General features: G+C 42.1%; 1 protein-coding gene across 16 annotated transcripts in view; it reads right to left on the reverse strand.

Moving 5' to 3' along the window:
- camk2b1 (calcium/calmodulin-dependent protein kinase (CaM kinase) II beta 1) overlaps window positions 1–20082 on the reverse strand; it is an 87039-nt gene that overhangs the window by 10663 nt on the left and 56294 nt on the right. For 5 of the 16 annotated variants that reach the window (XM_055920407.1, XM_055920401.1, XM_055920394.1 and 2 more), the window contains 4 exons: window positions 13391–13428; window positions 8240–8317; window positions 5419–5463; window positions 1608–1653 (listed from right to left, as the gene is read on the reverse strand). In XM_055920407.1, the coding sequence (XP_055776382.1) occupies window positions 1608–1653; window positions 5419–5463; window positions 8240–8317; window positions 13391–13428 (207 nt within the window). The remainder of the gene's footprint in view (window positions 1–1607; window positions 1654–5418; window positions 5464–8239; window positions 8318–13390; window positions 13429–20082) is intronic. The other 11 variants (XM_055920405.1, XM_055920404.1, XM_055920397.1 and 8 more) reach the window with 7 other exon arrangements.

Genomic DNA, 20082 nt, shown 5'->3' on the forward strand with positions numbered 1-20082 from the left:
CAAACGTTTGACTAAAAGATAATAATTTCAAACCTTGCTTACATTTGTATACGGTCATATGTCTCTGTATTATGTGTGGGGATACTTGGGGACAGATTTCTTAAATTAAAATCACTTGGAGCTGATTTTCAGTCTTTTATGTCCAACATATTACAGGGCCGCCAGTTGGGAAACCCTGCAATACAGTCTCTACTGTAATACTTCACACTGGACCACCACATTAGTGACCTGCTTTAGGGAGATCTTATTGTTCTCAGCTCATGGACACACACATACACACCTCATTGGAACTACATCACTGTCAGAGCCAGATCTGATTGGCAGATCTGTACAGTGGATTTCTTCACATTCTATTGTGTTACAAAGTGGGATTAAAGTTGATTTAATTGAGAAAAAAATTCCATGATCTACACAAAATACTTTGTAAGGTCAAAGTGAGAAACAAAAATAATATTTAAAAAAAAAAGTATGAGAAATGTAACACTAATATACCTTGATTAGATAAGTATTCACCCACCTGAATCAATGCATGTTAGAAACACCTTCGGCAGCGATCTTCTTGAGTTATTCTAAGAGCTTTTCACACTTGGACTGTGCAATATTTGCCAATGTTTCCTTTAAAAAATTATTCAAGCTCTGTCAAGGTGTTGGGGTTCATGGCTAAATCTTTCATGGATTTTTAAAACATTTTTTAAACTATATATTAGGTTTCCCATTAGCCAACACCAATGGTGACAGCTTGACTTACTGGGGTCCGACACATAAAGAAAAATACATTACAGACAAAAGACTACAATTTACATACATCAAAATGTACTGTAGTGTGTGTGTGCATCTATCAGTTATACATACTGTACATTTCAGTACATACACACAACAAGTAGGTCACATGGGGGAGATGCGTTGTGCCGTGAGGTGTTGCTTTATTTGTTTTTTGAAACCAGGTTTGCTGTTCACCTGTGCTATATAAGATGGAAGGGAGTTCCATGCACTCATGGCTCTGTATAATACTGTACTTTTCCTTGAATTTGTTCTGGACCTGGGAAGTGTGAAAAGACCCCTGGTGGCATGTCTGGTGGGTTGTGTGTGTGTGTGTGTGTGTGTCAGTGCTGTGTGTAAGTTGACTATGCAAACAATTAGGAATTTCCAAGAGGTGATGCAGTCAGTCTTTCCTCAACTCTTAGCCAAGAGAGACTGGCATGCATAGTATTTATATTAGCCCTATGATTTCAACGAAGAGCAAGACATGAGGCTCTGTTCTCTGTTTTCAAGCAGATTTAAGTCAAAACTGTAACTTGGCCACACAGGAACATTCACTGTCTTCTTGGTAAGCAACTCCAGTGTAGATTTAGCGACAGGGTCTAGCAGTGGTTTCACGCACAATGAAACGCTGCATTCACGGCTTATGACCTGCTTGGAGCAGCTCCTCTTTGTACAGTAGCTCAGAAGGACACGTATACACACAAACTCGGACAACATCCACACAGATCTTATTTCAACCCACATGATACTGTCTCCTTCGATACTCAGCTCCTGTGTACTCTACTGGGTACAGTGCGCTACCTTGACCCGTCTCTCTACTGTCTCCCAGGGTCTCCAGTTCTTACCTTTGACATCTTCGTCCTCCACAGTGTTGCTGCTGTCAGATGACTCCTACAGAGGGGAGGGAGAAGCGCCATCAGAGAGGAACACACTCGACACACACACGTACGTGCAGGCACACAAATACACCCACACAGCTATTGAAACACACACTTCTTATTAAGAACACACATAAAACATGCAAATCGCTAACTCAATTGCCACTCTTGTCACGGCTTCGTGAAATCAAATCCACGTTCAATTAATTCAAATCAATGAATCAATTCATCAAATGACAGACAAACACCTTTGGGATGAGTGTAAGTTTAGTCAACGTCTCATATCTGTCTTAGAGGGACCAACAAGGATTGAGGTATACAGATGTAGGATCTTCAATTTGAGCCAGTTTGCTACAGCAGGAAAATAATCCTGCAGCAACAGGAAATGTGAATTATTACGTGGATTATAGTTAACGGAAATATTTGTAGGGGTTGCTAGATTTTTTTCGTAAGCGAAAATCAAGTCTGAAATGTCAAAGTAGAAATTACAAACTTCAGCGGCCGTTTTAAACCTCAAATACACTACAAGGAAAAAAATGTCCTCATTGCAGGAAATTCTCCTGCAATAAGGTTATCAAATTAAGATCCTACTGTCGGAGACACCTACAGTATTCAGGACGACTCACAGAGACACAGTACACAATGAACAGACCTTGACTTCAACAAAACAGCAGACCATGACTTCAATAAATTACATCTGACAAAAGCATTTAGCTTAAAGCGTGAACCTGTTTCATGTCAGTAAACTCACCCATGGGCATCCCACAGAAAGCCGCATCACTTCAGGATCCAACCTCTAACCTTTTACCTCAGCTTGACCCCCTCCCTCATCCCATCCACCTTCCAGTCCCCCTGCTGCCTAATCTCATCAACATGCTCCCAGCTACAGCTTCCAACCAGTCGCCCCTTCTGTTTACTTCCATTCCCATAGAAATAGAATCACCACCCATCACAGAACATTGACCTGAATGGGGATACCCGTTTTAGTCATTCCATTTCTATCTTCACTCCCACTTCATCTGTCTGTGTCTGTGCAGCCTGCCACTAGATAGAGATGTGAGGGCAGGCCACAGAGATACATTAATTATATGTGGTAGGCATCAATGTGGCATCCGTTCACCAATCTATTCCATTAAACTACTAGCCTAAGCTGTTTCTCTCTGCGAAATGCTGTGTCTGTATCTCTCCCCTGACCTGCCAGAGGAAAAGTTTGAGACTTTTTCCTATATGGCACCATATTCCCTATACAGTGCACTACTTTTGACCAATGCCCTATGAACCATGGTCAAAAGTAGTGCACAATGTTGGGAATGGGGTGCCATTTGGGATGCAAGCCTAAGGAGCTCTGGTTTCCAATTAGTGGATTAAATGGGCCTATTCCCCAGCATGATAGGATATGGATACTGGGCCCTCATTTGGAACACTTTTACACTGGAGAATTCCACAGAGGAGTTTGTGATTGAGTGTGTGTCGTGTGAGAAAGAGAGAAGAGGTCACCTGTGTGTGTGTGTGTATGTGTGTGGGTGCGTGCGTGCGAGTGTGTGTTTGTTCTTCCGTCTCCCAGACATAGGATGTGCAACAAATGGCACACTATTCCCTATATAGTGCACTACTTTTGACCAGCGTCTTCAAAAGTAGTGCACTACATAGTGAAAAGGGTGCCATTTGGGATCAGCCATAGCTCTATTGCATAGGCTACATACAGAACACGAAAAGAGACTGTCACTGACAAACAGATCAAACAGATTGATAGATAGATGGAAATATCATGAAACCAGCTGATACATAGCCTACATTACAAACATAAACACTGTACAAGCTCACAATGCCAGCCCTAGCCTGGTCAAACAGACCGAGTGACTGCTGCGCTCATGTTTCATTCCACTTAACAGAATGTGAGCTATTGCAAGGTTAGGCTGGTTCCAATGGGCACTCCACGTCATTTCAACATGGATAATTGGGTCATATTTAGTTGAGACATTGATCACTGAGATTCCAACCTATATTCAGTTTGGTTGTCAACGCAACCAAATATCAACATTTAAAGGAGATGTACTGTACCTACTGCTTGGATAGTTCCATCTGTGCCACTGACTTAGTCTGGCTTTAATTTGTCTACAAATGAATCATTGATGGTAATTGGATTCAAGTCTCCATCTCAACCAAAAATCTAAGTTAAAGAACAGGACTAAATCAAATCAACCTTTTAATACACTTTAAATAAAGCAATTTCATTTTGTCCTATTTTTTTAAAATATTTTTCTTAAAGAACATATCAGTTATTCATTGGAAAGACAAACTGGAATTAAAGCCAGACTAAGTCAGTGGCACAGATGGAACTATCCAAGCAGAAGATACATCTCCTTCAAATGCGTTGACAACCAAAAAGATCACTAAGGATCATTGCATTTTAAATCAACTAGAGCTTGCAACCCTAGGCCTATTGTAATGCCAATTTTTTGTTGAATTCTGGGTTGAGTTGAAACAATAGCTTTTGATGACTTTGCAAATGCTACATAGACGTACATAGCATCATTGATAAAGTATGGTCACAATTCATTTGCTCTGTAAAAGCTATTATTTGGCATGACTTCGAAAGCAACATTGAATCTATTTTGTTTTTAAGTGGAGATCTCGTAACAGTCACTCTCACGATAGCACATTGGTAATAGTCAAACATCATAGCTGGGCTGGGCTTGGTTAAAACCCCGGATGGGAGACCAATGGGTAGCTGTAGATAGATCAATTCTCCAGTCGGAGGTGCTGCCCAGCCTATAGTTTTTAATCTGATAGTGGACGTAACGTTGAAGATCTGACAATGTTTTAAAGGTACAAATACAACATGTTTTATTCAAAGTGTGTCTATGTTGAAATTTGATTATCGTGACATAATCCTGTGGTTGAAATTTCACCCTCAAAACAACAGTTGATTACTTTTTTCAAATCCAATGTATTTTGCAAGCAGATTCCACATCAGAATACGTTGATAAATTACGTTGAAACAATGTTGATTCAACCAGTTTGTGTCCAGTGGGGTGAAAGCTGTGATGATTTACACAAGGCCATTGGTTGGTTTCAGGCTATTACATAAATCCTGTAGTTCTGGTGTACTAAGCAAGGCCACATGGGGACAGTATTGTGTACACACACACGCGCACACGCACACACACACACACACACACACACACACACACACACACACACACACACACACACACACACACACACACACACACACACACACACACACTCTCTCTTAGAGACAGATTTAGTTCTGTAAGAATTTGCCTCAGTGTAAAGTAACTTTGCACCTCAATAAATAAAACACAAAGGGATAGAACTGTAGCGGTTTGATTTGAAAGGTTAGTGAATGAGAGGTGTTAATTTAAAAAATGGTTCGTAAATCTGTCCGTCGCTGTCTGTAACACATTTAAGTCCCTGAAGAACTGTGTGGACTAATATTGAGCACATTTTTACATTCAAAGATCCAAGTTTAACCAATCAAACTATTGGTTTCCAATTGACATTAGTGTGTTGAAATTGTCTCCACACAAACACACATGCATACTCAGTATACACGCTATTAGAGATGTGCTTAGCGGGGTGCTGGATAAAACATAAATAACAGTGCATAATTGCACACACCCACACACACAAACACAGGCACACAGAGCCTACAGTACACGCCTCTGTAATGACACACACACAAAGATGTGGAACGGGGGGGGAAGCAGATCAAAGAGAGGATGAGAGGGAGGACAGGAGAAGGGGGATGTACCTTAGTCCCATCCATTGGATTATGGATAACAGTGGTCTGAGGCTCCTACAGAAAGAGAGGGATGGAGGGAGAGAGAGAGATATGGAGGGAGATGGAGAGGGAGAGCGAGAGAGAGATGGAGAAAAAGAGAGAGATGGGGAAGGATGAAAACAGAAAAATGGGAGAGAGAGGTCGAGGTAGAAAAAAGAAAAGAGGGGAGGGGAAACAGGTGGAGAGAAAGTGTGAAAAAGAGAGCGAGAGGTATGCGTGTAGAATGACGATGAAGCAAAAGGCGAGAAAACTGGTTAAGGCTGGAGGTGAAGGAGGGATGAAGATTCTTCTGGAGTGATAGAGTTGAGGGGGTGGATGAGCTGAGGACTGTCAGTTTTTGTCAATTCAGAAAACACACACACGCTCTGAGCATAGGGAGAGAAACATTGCTGAAACGTAGAGAGAAAAGTCTGTGCCACACAGTTACACGCACACACACACACACACACACACACACACACACACACACACACACACACACACACACACACACACACACAATAACATCACAGAAACCCTGCAGGAATGTTGCACCCTAAAAAAAGCACATAATGTACAGTAAACCATACAGTATGAAGAAGCCACCTCTTGAACAGACTGTACCTGACACATAACATTTTGGTAATATGGGCACAATCTCATGGAAACTCTCCTGAAATAGAGCCACCACATTTGGCAGCTACAGCTGGTTCATTTCCAGAGTATGACGAACACTTAAAGGCATCGGGTAGCCGTCCTATTGCCTTTGGCCAGCATTTACCGACGATTCTACATGTTTAATCGCCACCGTTCTTCGACACCCAGCAGGTGATCACTAACCCATCGAGGCCATCCGCTGCTTTTAGCCGTTCGTCGGCACAGTGGTTTTGTCCAAACTGGAGACTGAGGAGTCAATTGAGGTCATTACAATTCGAGTGTTGTACTGTAGTGGATGGGTACATCAGTGTCTGCAACTGAGTGTGTTTACGCGGCACAGAAGAGTTTGCAGTGCTGTCATGGTCAGTGCAATAACAGCTACTCTGAAATACCATTGCACTCGAACAGGACCCAACCTGCCTTAGAAGGATGTTTTTGCAAACATCTAAACAGCTAAGCAGATAACGACTCTATCCTTGTAATGGTATTTCCTCTTCAATCTCACTCTGTTTCCCTCTCCCGTCATCTCTTTCTCTCTTTTCATCTCTTGCCCCTTCTACCTCTGTTTCCCTCCCGCGCCGACTCTCTCTCTATTCTGACAGTTGTGTTAGAAGACGTGTTTGACACGCATGACACACAGGGACACACACGCACACACTTTCCACCACACCATTCTGAGCGCAACCCCCCTAGGATGTGACACCTTCCGATGACCAATCACCAGCCAGCTGTCTCCTGCATGATGATGACATTATTGTCATGACAACGGTCACCCGGGGCAACAGCTTGAGGAACAAGCAGAGAGAGAACAAGTCAGGGAGGGACTCACTGACTAAGAGTTTTTAAAAAAGAAGAGGGGTTTGTGTGATATTTTAAAGAGGATAAGGCTTATAATCACTGTCGGGCACTCATAAACCTAGTCTACCTTACACTGCCTCATACTTCATGCACAAGCCCGATTGCATAACTAGGTCTTTTCCAGAGGCTTTCAAATACCACTACTACAACAATTACCTAAACTTCCTGTACCTCTAAACCATTGTCTATAAGTTTGGGGGAAATATTCTGCATCAAAAGAGAGATTATGTGAGATTTTACTTAAAGTATCAGTATCTATTAGTATTAGTATAATAGAAGAGGCTACAGCACCAAATAGCACAATAATGAGCTACGGTAGCAGAAGTCCCCCCCCCCCCCCCCCCCCCCCTTCTCCTCCCACACACAGACACACACACCAAGCATTAAAGGGCAAATGTGAGGGCTCCTAAAAATATGCTGATATATGGCTGCATGTGTTGTGCTGGTGTTGCGTATGGTAGAATGCCTGTCATTTCCCCCCGTCTTTCTCCAGCTCTCTTCTCTAACTGGCCTGATCCCTGTGAAGTGTATCACCCAGTAGTCAGGCAGATCCTCCACATGGTTCACCATAGGCCACCCAAATGAACAACTAGTCACAGGAGAGGCAGTGATTCAGTAATATACGGCAATTTAGCACTTTTATCCAAGGTCATTTAAGAGTGAATGTATTCAGGATATCTAACCAACGTGGAAAACAAACCCACATTGAAACTCTGGTGTTGCACCGTGCTCCAAGTAGCTTACAACCATCTAGCAGTTTTATTGGCATAATGTTCACCAATATTCTGTAGATCTCTGCTATAGGGAAGAGAGACGAGTGTCAGACAAGAGACAAACAACCGCCCACAGTCTCAGATCTCTGCTCCTCTCCTGTCGAAATACCAAAAGAATCAAAGGCTGCAAGATTATGGAAGGAAACGCACACAGTAACAGTTGGTTACAGTGAAGCGACAGTTGGCAAATCTCTATAACACACGGTGGCAATCTTTAACAGGGAAGCACATTTTGACACAACCTGGCATTTCTGGCTTCTCTCCTTGCAGAAAGCATCTGACACACACTTGACAGAGACAACGAAGAGCCATCGAGCCAACCACAGCTGCTCCAAAGTGACAACAAACATCTGAGACCGACGGAGGGAAAGGAGGGAGGGAGAAAAGGAAATAGGACGAAAGGAGGGAGGGACGGACAAACAGTCAGAAAAGACAGACGACAGATAAACGGTTAAACGGACAGACAGACCGACAGACACACAGACGGACGGGCAGAGGGAGGAGGGAGGATTAAAAGTAAATACCAGAACAGGAGTAGGGACGTTTCCTTTAGGGCTGGTGACTATGCTGTTTTTGGTGCTGTTTGTCTGTGGTGTCTGGGGCTGTGCAGGTAGAGGGGAGACAACACAGGGTTAACAACAGTGGCTGGTGGGGTGAGATACTGTGGATGGGTGATGGATGGGTCGTGGTGGTGGTGAAGGGGTTAAAACAAACAGACCTGGGTTCAAGTACTATTCAAAGTCTTTCACTGAGCGTTTTGTTCTACCTTGATCGTTGTTTGACCAGATGATGAGAGAAGTGATGGTTTTAGCTGGCATGGTGTGTAAGATGTAAGATAAAATACAGCATCACAGAAGATCAAGGGAAACAGAGCAGCAGTGACGGTCAAGCAGTTTGTTAGCCGTGTGTTAACCATGGAGAGAGAGAGAGAACAGAGAGAGAGCGAGAGAACAGAGAGACAGAAAGAGCGAGCAAACAGAGACAGAAAGAGCGAGAGAACAGAGAGAACAGCAAGAGAACAGAGAGAGAGAGAGAGAGTAAGCTCGAGAGAACAGAGATAGAACAGAGAGAGAGAGCGAGTGAGCGTGAGAGAACAGAGAGAGAGAGAACAGAGAGAGAGAGTGAGAGAACAGAGAGAGAGAGCGAGAGAACAGAGAGAGTGAGTGAGAGATAGAGAGAACAGAGAGAGAGTGAGAGAACAGAGAGAGAGAGCGAGAGAACAGAGAGAGTGAGTGAGAGAGGGCGAGAGAACAGAGAGAGAACAGAGAGTGAGAGAGAACAGAGAGAGAACAGAGAGAGAGAGCAAGAGAACAGAGAGAGAGAGACAGAGAACAGAGAGAGAGAGACAGAGAGAAAGAGAGACAGAGAGAGAGAAACAGACAGAGACAGACATAGAGAGAGACACGGAGAGAGACAGAGAGAGAGAGAGAGAGAACGCAGAAAGAGAGAGACAGAGAGAGAGAGAGAACACAGAGAGAGAGAGGGAGAGAGTGAGAGAGAGAGAGCGAGAGAGACAGAACAGAGTGAAAAAGAAAGTGAACAGAGAGAGAGTGTGAGAGCGAGAACAGAGAGCAAAAGAACACACACAGTCGTCAGTGAGCGAAAATTGCACCAGGGGCTGGCAAACAGACACCGATAACAAATCAACATCTATAGAAAATCCACACACATACAAATACAGCCACAAGATACACATAAGCAGTCACACACACTCACACAAATCAACCAAAGCAGTTCTCCAGCTCAGACAAAGCTTCGCTCATCAGCCATCAGATCTTCATACGCAGTAGCTCACTCATCCAGAACACAGAAACACATACAAAGAGATACTTTCTTACACGTTTGAGTAAAACCCCGTTTCAAATTCCAATCATCTTCCCAGCTGCAGTAGTGGCATACAGCACACAGCTGAGATCCTGAGAGCACGGAGAGGAGGTCATATGTGTATTCATGTCTAGGGTTCGAGTTCCACTGGGACATCTCTGAGGACACTCTGATCATCCACAGACAACGGCGCACAAATAGCAGTCCAGGCCCGGGGCAAAACATGCTAACCTCTCCAATTGGGAATATAATGCTGTGACACGGCACACTTTCCCTCGTCAGAAGGGAAAGGTAGAGGTTGAAGTTAGGTTCGGTAGATGAACTGAACTCCAAGCTCATAAGATGGGGGGAAAAAGGGAAGAAATATAAAGAGCACTTCCATGTAGGACTCTGGCAAACTCAAGGTGGGAGTGGAGGTGGAGATGGGGGGAGAGGAGTGGATGAGGAGAGTGAAAGTGAAGAATCGAGGAGAAAAGTGGAACGGCGGAACGAGGGAGTGGGGAAAAAGGGAGGGAGAGAGAGGGAGGTCCAGGGATGTTAAAATGGCATGCTCACCATGTGCCGCACAGCGGAGCTGGACTTACGTTTCTGTCCCGGGCGGAGAGAAAGACCGGACGACAACAGACGAATGGCAAGTAGTGAAGGATGAGCATTTCAAATAAAATGAGAGCCCTGGTTAGTGAGCATGGTGGACCAATAGGCTCAAAACCCACCATAAAGAAGTTCAATTTCACCAGTTCAAGAGAGCAGAGGAAAAAGAGGATCTCACATAGAAAATGTAACTTCTATGGTTTCTCAAGAAAAAACATAGATAGAAAGAAAGAAAGAAAGAAAGAAAGAAAGAAAGAAAGAAAGAAAGAAAGGGGAGGGTGCGCAAGCGGAGGACAGGAACAGAGGATGGTGTGGCGTGAGGAATACAAGGAAAAGAAAAAAGAGAAAGGTGCGGGAGCAGCTAGGGAGGAGCCCTGACTGGGAGTAAAATCACCAATCGTTCTCTTGTGATGAGGAAAGAAGGAAAAGAGTCTTTCGTGGAGAAAAGAGCAGGAGGGAGAAACAATTACGTCGCAAAGAAAAGCTATATAACTGATTTGTTAAAGGGATACTTCAGGATTTGGGCCGTTATCTACTTCCCCTAAGTCAGATGAACTCATGGACACCATTGTCATGTCTCATCTATTATGAAGGAAAATATCAATTTAATACACATTCAAAAGTGGCATCCATTATGATTAAAAAGCAGAACAATAACCTTTAAACTGCATTTGCAATCTACAGGTAACTGACAAAATAACGGAAACACCAACGTAGTGTCTTAATAGGGCGCTGGGCCACCACACGCCACCAGAACAGCTTCAATGCGCCTTGGCATAGATTCTACAAGTGTCTGGAACTCTATTGGAGGCATGCGATACAGCAGCCTCACAGCAGTGCAGTAGCAGCTAGTGCCAGAACAGCACAGAAGAGAAGAGAGCACAACGCGGCTGAAGCTGGTGTTTGACTGGTGTGGAAAACGTCAGGTGCTGTCCGGTTCTGCATTACAGAGCAAGAAAGAACAGAGGACACAAGGATCTGGGTCAGAGGAGCGATACAAACAGGGAAATAATTATGAGAGAGGGAGCAAAGAGAGAGAAAGAGAGGGGGGAGGAAAGAAGAACACAATTGAAATATTTTAAAACTGTTAGGCTGAGTTTGTCGGGGGGGGGGGGGGGTCTGTTGCTAGGCAATGATGAGCGTGGCACAGAGAAGAGCAGGGGAAGTGTGTGTTGTGTGTTTGTGTTTGAGAGAGAGAGAGAGAGTCTATTTCTGGCCGGTCAGTTTCCAGGGTTCAGACTCATGGCTATTCCTGGAACTGGTGTCACATTCCCTACTGAGCACACACACACACATACACACAAACACACACGTGCACACACACACACACACACACACACACACACAAACACGTACACAAGCTCCCTAATTTACATACTCACAAGAACAAACATGCTCATACTATTCCCCAACCTCCATCCGCTCTGCCTTTCCCCCGCCCACATACACATGCACACATGCACGCACAATGCGCGCAACAATGTGTTGGTGCATTAGGTGAGATGGGGTGAGGATGGTGACAGAGATTCATTAAGGCTCGTCAGCCAGCCGGAGAGGGTTTCAAATGGTTAAAGAGCAGATGGGGTGAGCCGGAAATGGAAACCGTGATAGAGGGGGAGGTGGAAAAGAAAAGAACAGAGGGATGAGATGGGGGGGAAAAAGAGAAAGAAAGAATGCTGGAGTGACAGATGGCATAAAATTAACAAAAAAGCGTAAAAGACGGGGTGCAATGAGGAGACACAGGCATGAACGGATGCACACTCTACACTTGAAACCACTATTTTGTGATGGTTGCAAATTGAGTCAACACTCTCTCCCACACACACACACACACCACAGTCAGCCACCACAGCACACACTGACATCAAGACAGGACATTCACGAATCACTGAGCAAGAGACACTTTCAGCTACACAGAAACACGCAAGCTAAGCAAAAGCAGAGAAAGAGATGTAGAGAGAGGGAGCGAGAGAGGGAGTGAGGGTGGGGGGGAGAGAGATAGCCACAACCAGAGAGGGAATAGAGAAGAGGAAAAGAACCAGGGGCTGGATTCACAAAACATGACTTACGAAAAAACTTTAAAATTCCTGAAGAAAATAAATAAGAAGGTTATAAGATGGTTCGTAAATGCAATTCCTCAAAATGTTGTTGGGAATCCGTCGTTTTCTCAGGAACTTTGAAAATACCTTTCAGAACTTCGTAAATATCTTCTTATGTGGCATTGACATTAGCGACGTGCTTGAAACCAATAAATACGTCTATGTGACAGGGATGATAGGATTTGGTTATTTTGTTATTGTTCACACATTACAGCCATCAGACTAGCTATATCAAAACCAACAGTGGATAACCAAGGAAAGCGCAATAAAAACTTAAGCAAACAAAGAGCTTGAAGTGATGGTGGAGGAAATAGCAGCCAGGAAAAGGTTGCCGTTGGGGAGACTTGAGACCAAAAAGAGAGGATGGGCGAGAGTGGCCGAGTCTGTCTCTCCCATCAGGGGTATAGCAAGGGACAGTGACGCCGTAAAAAGGAAGTCCTCCGACATCAAGTCGGCTGCTAAGAAGAAGGGAACTGAGAGACCATTTATGTGGACCAGCTGGAGGAGAAGGTGTCGTCCATCATAGAGATGGTGGTAGAGGGACTGTGCGACCGGTAAGTTAGGTAGCTACGTTAGCTAGCTAGCTAACGCGTAACGACACTATAGCCAACATATCTAACGACATTAACGTTAGCTAAGTTAGCCAAGTTATTCTTTGTAAATTGACAAGATAGTGCTAGATATTAAACACTTCTGGAATATTGTAATATATTGTTAATTACTAGCTAGCATGTTTCATTTGTTTTCTTGCTGTATTTAAATATCCGGTAGCCAACTGTGTCTGTGGTGCAATAAAACGTTTATGGTTACAAAAGTACCCATTCGTCTCAAGACACGGGTTTAGCGGTCCTAAAGCTAAGTACATTTCCAAGAAGAAATCCTAAAACCTTATTATCTTCTTACCTTTTTTCTCAGGAAGAAACATAGGGGAAAAATGAAGAACATTTCCAAGAACTTTATTGAGGAATAGTAACTTTGTTTAACTTTCTTCACAAGTCTATAGTTAAGGGAAAAAAGGCAATTAAGAAGAAATATCTTCTTAAGAAGGTTTTGTGAATCCGGCCCCAGGGCCTAAACCCCTGATAAGTTAAACGAAGAGAAAGAGGAGGAGGAAGATGGGAAGGTTTGGAGCAGGAACGTGTAAATTGAACAGGGCCTTACCTTGACATCTGCCTTCTTGTTGAGCAAACTTTTGGCTGCTGCAATAGGAAACAAAAGAAGAGCGACAGCAGGTCAGAGACGCAGAGAGAACACAGGAGAGATCACATAGAGACAGCGGCATCAACCTGTAGGAGTCATGTTCATTGGACTGCAATTCAAACAGAAGGCAACTGAGGCCTTTTATTGACAAGATAGGAAAGTTAATTTAACTGTGTATTGTAACGCTGGAGGTGAAAGAGAATCAAAGACAGTAGGAGCTTAGAGGCATTAATTACTAGCATTGTGGTAGCAAGGGGACAAGGTAGTCATCTGTGACATGATTCAATTGACGGACCACTTATATAACTACTTGAGAAGCACAATGTTCATTAAAACACAACAATAGACGGCTTCCTAAGTACCATTGTTGGTAGGACAATAACATTAAGAGTGGACAATGTGTTATTCCCTTATTGGACTAAACTATTACATCCTCCTAGTGGGAGAGGAGAGTAGAGGAGGTGTGTTCACTGATACTATGGGCAGTAGTCCGATTAGCACAATACCCATAATCCTCAGCAACAGGGGAAATGTCATACAGACAACAGTCAGTATCCTCTCCAACTACTTCACCAGGACACACACACACACGTGTAAACCTATGTAATAGAAACAGACACACACACATACTTGTTCCTGGGTTAGGCCCAGCGAGGGTTGATGTGGGTTGTTGCCGTGGGCAACAGAACCTCATTTTAGGAAACTGGTTAATTAGTTAATGAGGCAGAGATAGAAAACGAATTTTGGAGAGAAAGAGACAGATTCTGGAGTTTGTCCCCCTGGTCCCCTTCAGGGCTAGAGTCCAAAATGGGTCCTCCATCCATTACATTACCAGCGAAAATGTGCAATCGGATACTTTTGAAAAACTAGATGCTTACTTCTAGGATTACTTTTAACTTCAGAAAGGATGTTTACAAAGAACAATGACACCTTTCTGTTTTCTCAATGACATTCAAATCAGCAACAAAAAAAAAAGGCGCAGGTTTAAGTTTGTTTCTGAGTTTGTCAGAGACCACTATAACGACACACCAAATGCATTTGATGGATCGCGGGAAGAGAGCAGGAATAGGCTTTTGTAGGCGTCAGTCCAAGCTATGTCTTCCAATGGTGCGACTGCTGTCGGCACCCAAAGGTTATACATCCAATTTGAATAAACGCTTGGAGGTAAAAAGGACAGTTGTGTAGCGTGTAGCTATATGTGTGTGATAAGAATATCACTATATAGCGCAATTGTGGTTGTTGTGGATGGCTGTTCACAAATGTAATCCTAAATCGAATTTGTGCCAAGTCCCCCAAAAAATCCATAGGTCTAACGGTCACATGCTCAAACTTGCACACGTAAACATAAAAAAAAAACAATAGGCCTATAGCAAATTCAGCATTTTTTCACACGCAAATAGCACATTTCGGTAGTGCTCAAAGCATGCCATTCCATGAGAGCAGCATTTCTTTTTCAACTCGAAGCAATGACCCCAATCAGTCCTCCATGACAACAAAACATAAACAACAGAGTAGGTTATTAAGTCCTTAGTTTTTGGGCTATGTCCAGCTAAAACAATTGGGCCAATCTATATTTCCAAGTTGAAGAACAAGGGTCATTAAATTCATTGGAATGACTGAAAATCTGATAGACTTTGTTTTTTAAATGTAAAGATATGGCCTAATTGTATTATCAATAGAAAGCAATGGGTTACAAGAAGCCTACATAACCATCCCATAAAGTAAAATTCAACATCAATTTATGGCCAGCTATGCACACTCTAACATTGATTTATCCTGCAATAAATGTTGTTCAATTGGTAATATAAATTGTTTTCTTCTTTTAATGGCTCTGAAGGGCAAAGTAATCTAAAAGTAACCGGAAGTAATCAGATTACAATATTGAGTTTGGGTAATCCAAAAGTTACGTTAATGATTACAATTTTGGACAGGTAACCAGTAACTGTAACGGACTACATTTAGAAAGTGACCTACCCAACCCTGCCTCCCAACACACACACGCGGCATCTCACTGTACTTGTGCATCCTTTACCTCGCTGTCAATCAACATTGTCTCATCAAGCAGGTGGGCTCTATACCTGTCAGAGTAAGACTGTCCCAGTCTCACTCCCCTAACTCTACTAGACATCATCAGCTCCACTGCTACTTTTAAAGGCCTGAGTCACATTGACAGTCTAATCACATCCTATCACAACATCAACACTACCACATTACATAAAACGCTATTTCTGGCATTCTGGATTATTCTCTTCTCTCCTCCTTTTTAGCTCTCTCTATATAGCTCATGCTCTCCCCTCTCTCTCTCTCTCTCTCTCTCTGTGTAGCTCTGTCTAGCTCTCTCTATCTACACACAATGCACACAAATCTGCAGTGAATTTTAAATAGAGGTTTGACTTCCATGAGAAACTAATTTCTGGAGGAATTGGAAGCAAGCAAGAGAAGCCTGTTCAAAGTGTGCTTGAGGCCACGAGAGGAGAGGAGATGGCGATGAGACAGGAGAGCCCGCTCTTTAGAAGTCAAAACATGGTGGTGGGTGTGGAGAGAGAGACAGAGAGAGAGACAGAGAGAGAGACAGAGGGAAAGGAAGACAGAATGAAAGACAAGAGGATAATGCAACTCGCAATTTATTTTCCTCTGCTTTTCCCCTTCCTTCCTACACAGTATCCCATTCCTCTTTCCATCTTCCTCAATTGATATAGAAACTCATTTTTACCAGCATACAGATAGCTAAATGTGCAAATTCCTCCGTTTACTAGGTACATCGGGCAGCACGATAATCACATGGGCCCTGTTTCCCAAAAGCATCTTAAGGCTAAGTTCATCGCTTGAACCTTCATATGAGCATCATTAAATCTCCGAGCTATTTCCCAAAAGTAGGGCTGTGGCGGTCATGACATTTTGTCAGCCGGTTATTGTCATGCAAACAACTGCCTGTCTCACGGTAATTGACCGTTAATTAACAAATACGTTTTGCATCTCTGGCTTCTAAGCATAGCCTAAAGCCATGAAGCCGACAGAAACAGCTGTAGGCTATTTTGCGCAAGGGAGCAGAGCATGAGCATGATATTTTTCCCTTCCACGCTGAGTGGTTATGAAAAGGGAGCGAGCTGAAGAAAAAAAAATCCATTGAGGAACTATAGTCATTCTCAATGGATGTAAAAACAGACTTTGTTTGATTGCCGTTTGAGGTGAAGAACACATTACTTTGAGAAGCTCCACAGCTTCGTAATAAATTCATTATTTTAGGTAGGTCTAAATAAATATTATGACATGAAGAAAATGTCAGAAGAACAGAATAGCATATTCAGAGTCGTCCTTATGTCAGGCCCTGATCTGGCTATGCCATAAGAACAATACAATTGATTATAGGTGAATAAAATAGAAAGGATATTTTCCCCCAAACAATTTCAGAGGGACTGAGCACACACGGCTATTCTGTTTTGAGCAGTTAACAAAGAAACGGGCCGATTCACAAAGCATTACTTCCGAGAAAGCTTAAGCTGCTTAAAAAAAGTTCATAAGATAGTTTGTAAATGCAATTCCTCAAAATGTTCTTAGGAATTCATAGTTTTCTTAGGAACTTCATAAATATCTTTCTTAAGAACTTCGTAAATATCTTCTTATGTGGCATTGACATTAGTGACGTGCTTGAAACCAATAAATAAGCCTATGTGACACGGATGATAGGATTTGGCCCACTATAATAAAGTGTTGGTATTTCAATTTTATTACATTTCTTTTTTTTGCTTTATGTCTCGAGAATAAAAATGTTTTAGTTGGCTCGCGAACCCTTTACACACAAACAAAAAAACATAATTTTTCACACATTATAGCCATCAGACTAATGTTAGCTACTGTACATCAAAACCAAAAATGGATAACCAAGGAAAGTGCAATAAAAACTTCAGTAAACAAGAGCTTGAAGTGATGGTGGAGGAAATAGCAGCCAGGAAAAGGTTGCCGTTGGGGAGACTTGATAACTGCAGAGACCAAAAAGAGAGGATGGGCGAGAAAGGCCGAGTCTGTCTCTCCCATTAGGGGTATGGCAAGGGATAGTGACGCCGTAACAAATAAGTGGTCCGACATCAAGTCGTTAACGTTAGCGTTAGCTAAGTTAGCCAAGTTCTTCTTTGCAAATTGACGAGATAGCGCTAGCTATTTAACACTTCTCGAATATTGTAACATATTATTTAATTACTAGCTAGCTAGATAATGCGTGTTTAATTTGTATTCTTGCTGTATTTAAATATCCGGTAGCCAACTGTTTCTGTGGCGCAAGAAAACATTAATGGTTACAAAAGTACCCATTCGTCTCAAGACAAGGGTTTAGCTGTCGTAAAGTTAAGTACATTTCCAAGAAGATATCCTAAAGCATCATTTTCAAGAATCACATTTCTTCTTAACTTTTTTCTTAGGAACATTTCCAATAACTTTATTGAGGAATAGCAACTTTGTTTAACTTTTTTCTTAAGTCTATAGTTAAGGAAAAAATGCCAGTTAAGAAGACATTTCTTCTTAAGAAGGTTTTGTGAATCCGGCCCCAGGTCCTCCATAGTTATTTATGCAACTTTAGTTGGGATACAAACTTTATGGAAATATGTGTTGATTTCTAATACATTTTAAGCCTGCATGATGCAACTAATGATTACAAAAAAGTTGTATGAAAGGGAAGCGCTCTGCTGTGGTTCTTGCGCAGACTGCACACACTTCATCAGTTTCTCCTTCACAGTTTGACAAGGACTTGATAATATTCTCACAGACGATTTTCAATATAATCTGGTCTTTACATATAGCCTACTAATATATATGTGTGGATTTATTTCTTATTCAGAATGGCCGACAAAAAAATAATATAATAATCCGTAGCCTGCACTCGAATAGCGAATGGAGGTTACGTGCAATTATGTTTTTGATATGCTAGGTGGGCTACACCGTTTGTAAAGCGGATTAATGAGCTTAATTTTTAAAGAATTTAGCAAAAAATATACAGTGCATTTGGAAAGTATTCAGACCCCTTTACTTTTTACAAACTGTATTACGTTACAGCCTTATTTTAAAATGGATTAAATTATTTTCCCCCTCATCAATCTACACACAATACCCCATAATGACAAAGCAAAAACAGGTTTAATGGATTTTTTTGTAAATTCATTAAAATAAAAAAAACTGAAATAACTTATTTAAATAAGTACTCAGACCCTTTGCTATGAGACTCAAAATGTAGCCCAGGAGCATCCTGTTTTCATTGATCATCCTTGAGATGTTTCGACAACTTGATTGGAGTCCACCTGTGGTAAATTCAATTGATTGGACCTGATTTGGAATCATCAATGAAGGTACCCAAGTCTCTGAATGTCCTTGAGTGAGAAAGCTGGCCAGTTAAAACTCTGTTTTCACACATTATTGCGCAGTGGCTGGGCTTATAAGAAGATGTTTCACTAGGCTCTGTAGGCTAATTGGCTCTCCAACAATGTTCCAGGGGTCTTGTGCCTATTGGCTACTTTTTAAGTTATTTGGACATTTGCGATACAAACCTTATCAAAACATATAGGCCTATGGGCTAGGCAACATGATGCATGTGACTACATTATGATTTGAAAAAGTCGCACTGGGCCTCATTCACAAGTAATAATATACTCACCATTCAGACTATTGTCAATTTAATGTTGTCTTTATATATACTAAATAATATGTGCGGAATTAGTTTTGATTTAGAATGAGCCGTTATCATACACCTGTCGGAACAAGGGCAGGGGGTAAAAAAGACGTAATCCGTATGCACTTGAATAGCAAATGGAGGACGCTTTTCCCATGGTTCCTTTTTCATGGCAGCCAGGTAGGCTACTCCGGCTGTAAAAGAGAAGCAATGTGCTTAATATATGGAAAGTTGAGAAATAAATATAGTAGGCATATAGAATGCTGATGGGATCCTCTTTTTAATAGAGGCCGTCAAATCTGTTTTCTCACGCAATTGCATAGCATAGCCTATAGAAATGTTGCGCAACAGGAGCACGTATTTTATTCCATGTATCAACCAGCTATGAGGAGCTGGCTCTCGCTGCGCTACAGGTGACCCTATTCCGCTCAAACTCTGACTGCCAGGGTTCTCGTGAAGTGTTTGATTTGATTTTCAATAGCATTTGCATTGATGTCAGAGTCATTAAAGGGACAATAGAGCGCCGAGTACCGGGCATTAGAGACTGGCCATTAGCAAGTTTGGTAGGCTACTAATGAGCATCAGAGGCATCAGAGAGCAGTTTTGGAGAAACCTAATTACTATGACTCAACGGTTCGATGCGTTCCATACCAGGTCACTTTATATCAAATCAAATGTAATTTTATTTGTCACATACACATATTTACCAGATGTTATTGCGGGTGTAGCGAAATGCTTGTGTTCCAAGCTCCAACACGACTCTGATTTCTCTTCATTACGCACAAGTCTTTCACCTTATACACAGAAGATCTCTGTTAAACATAGAATCAATATGTTTATCTGTCTTTCTGTGACTGCCGATAACTTCAAAGTGGACAACAAATACAATGTTACCAATGTCTTTGCATTGTTACACACAAGCGAATTATAAAATTATGCTTCAAATGAAAACCCGAGATGACTGCATCACGGTTTTCATTCAATTTCCTTGTATTTG

The sequence above is a fragment of the Salvelinus fontinalis genome, chromosome 4 (assembly GCF_029448725.1).
Source record: "Salvelinus fontinalis isolate EN_2023a chromosome 4, ASM2944872v1, whole genome shotgun sequence".
Classification (NCBI taxonomy): domain Eukaryota; kingdom Metazoa; phylum Chordata; class Actinopteri; order Salmoniformes; family Salmonidae; genus Salvelinus; species Salvelinus fontinalis.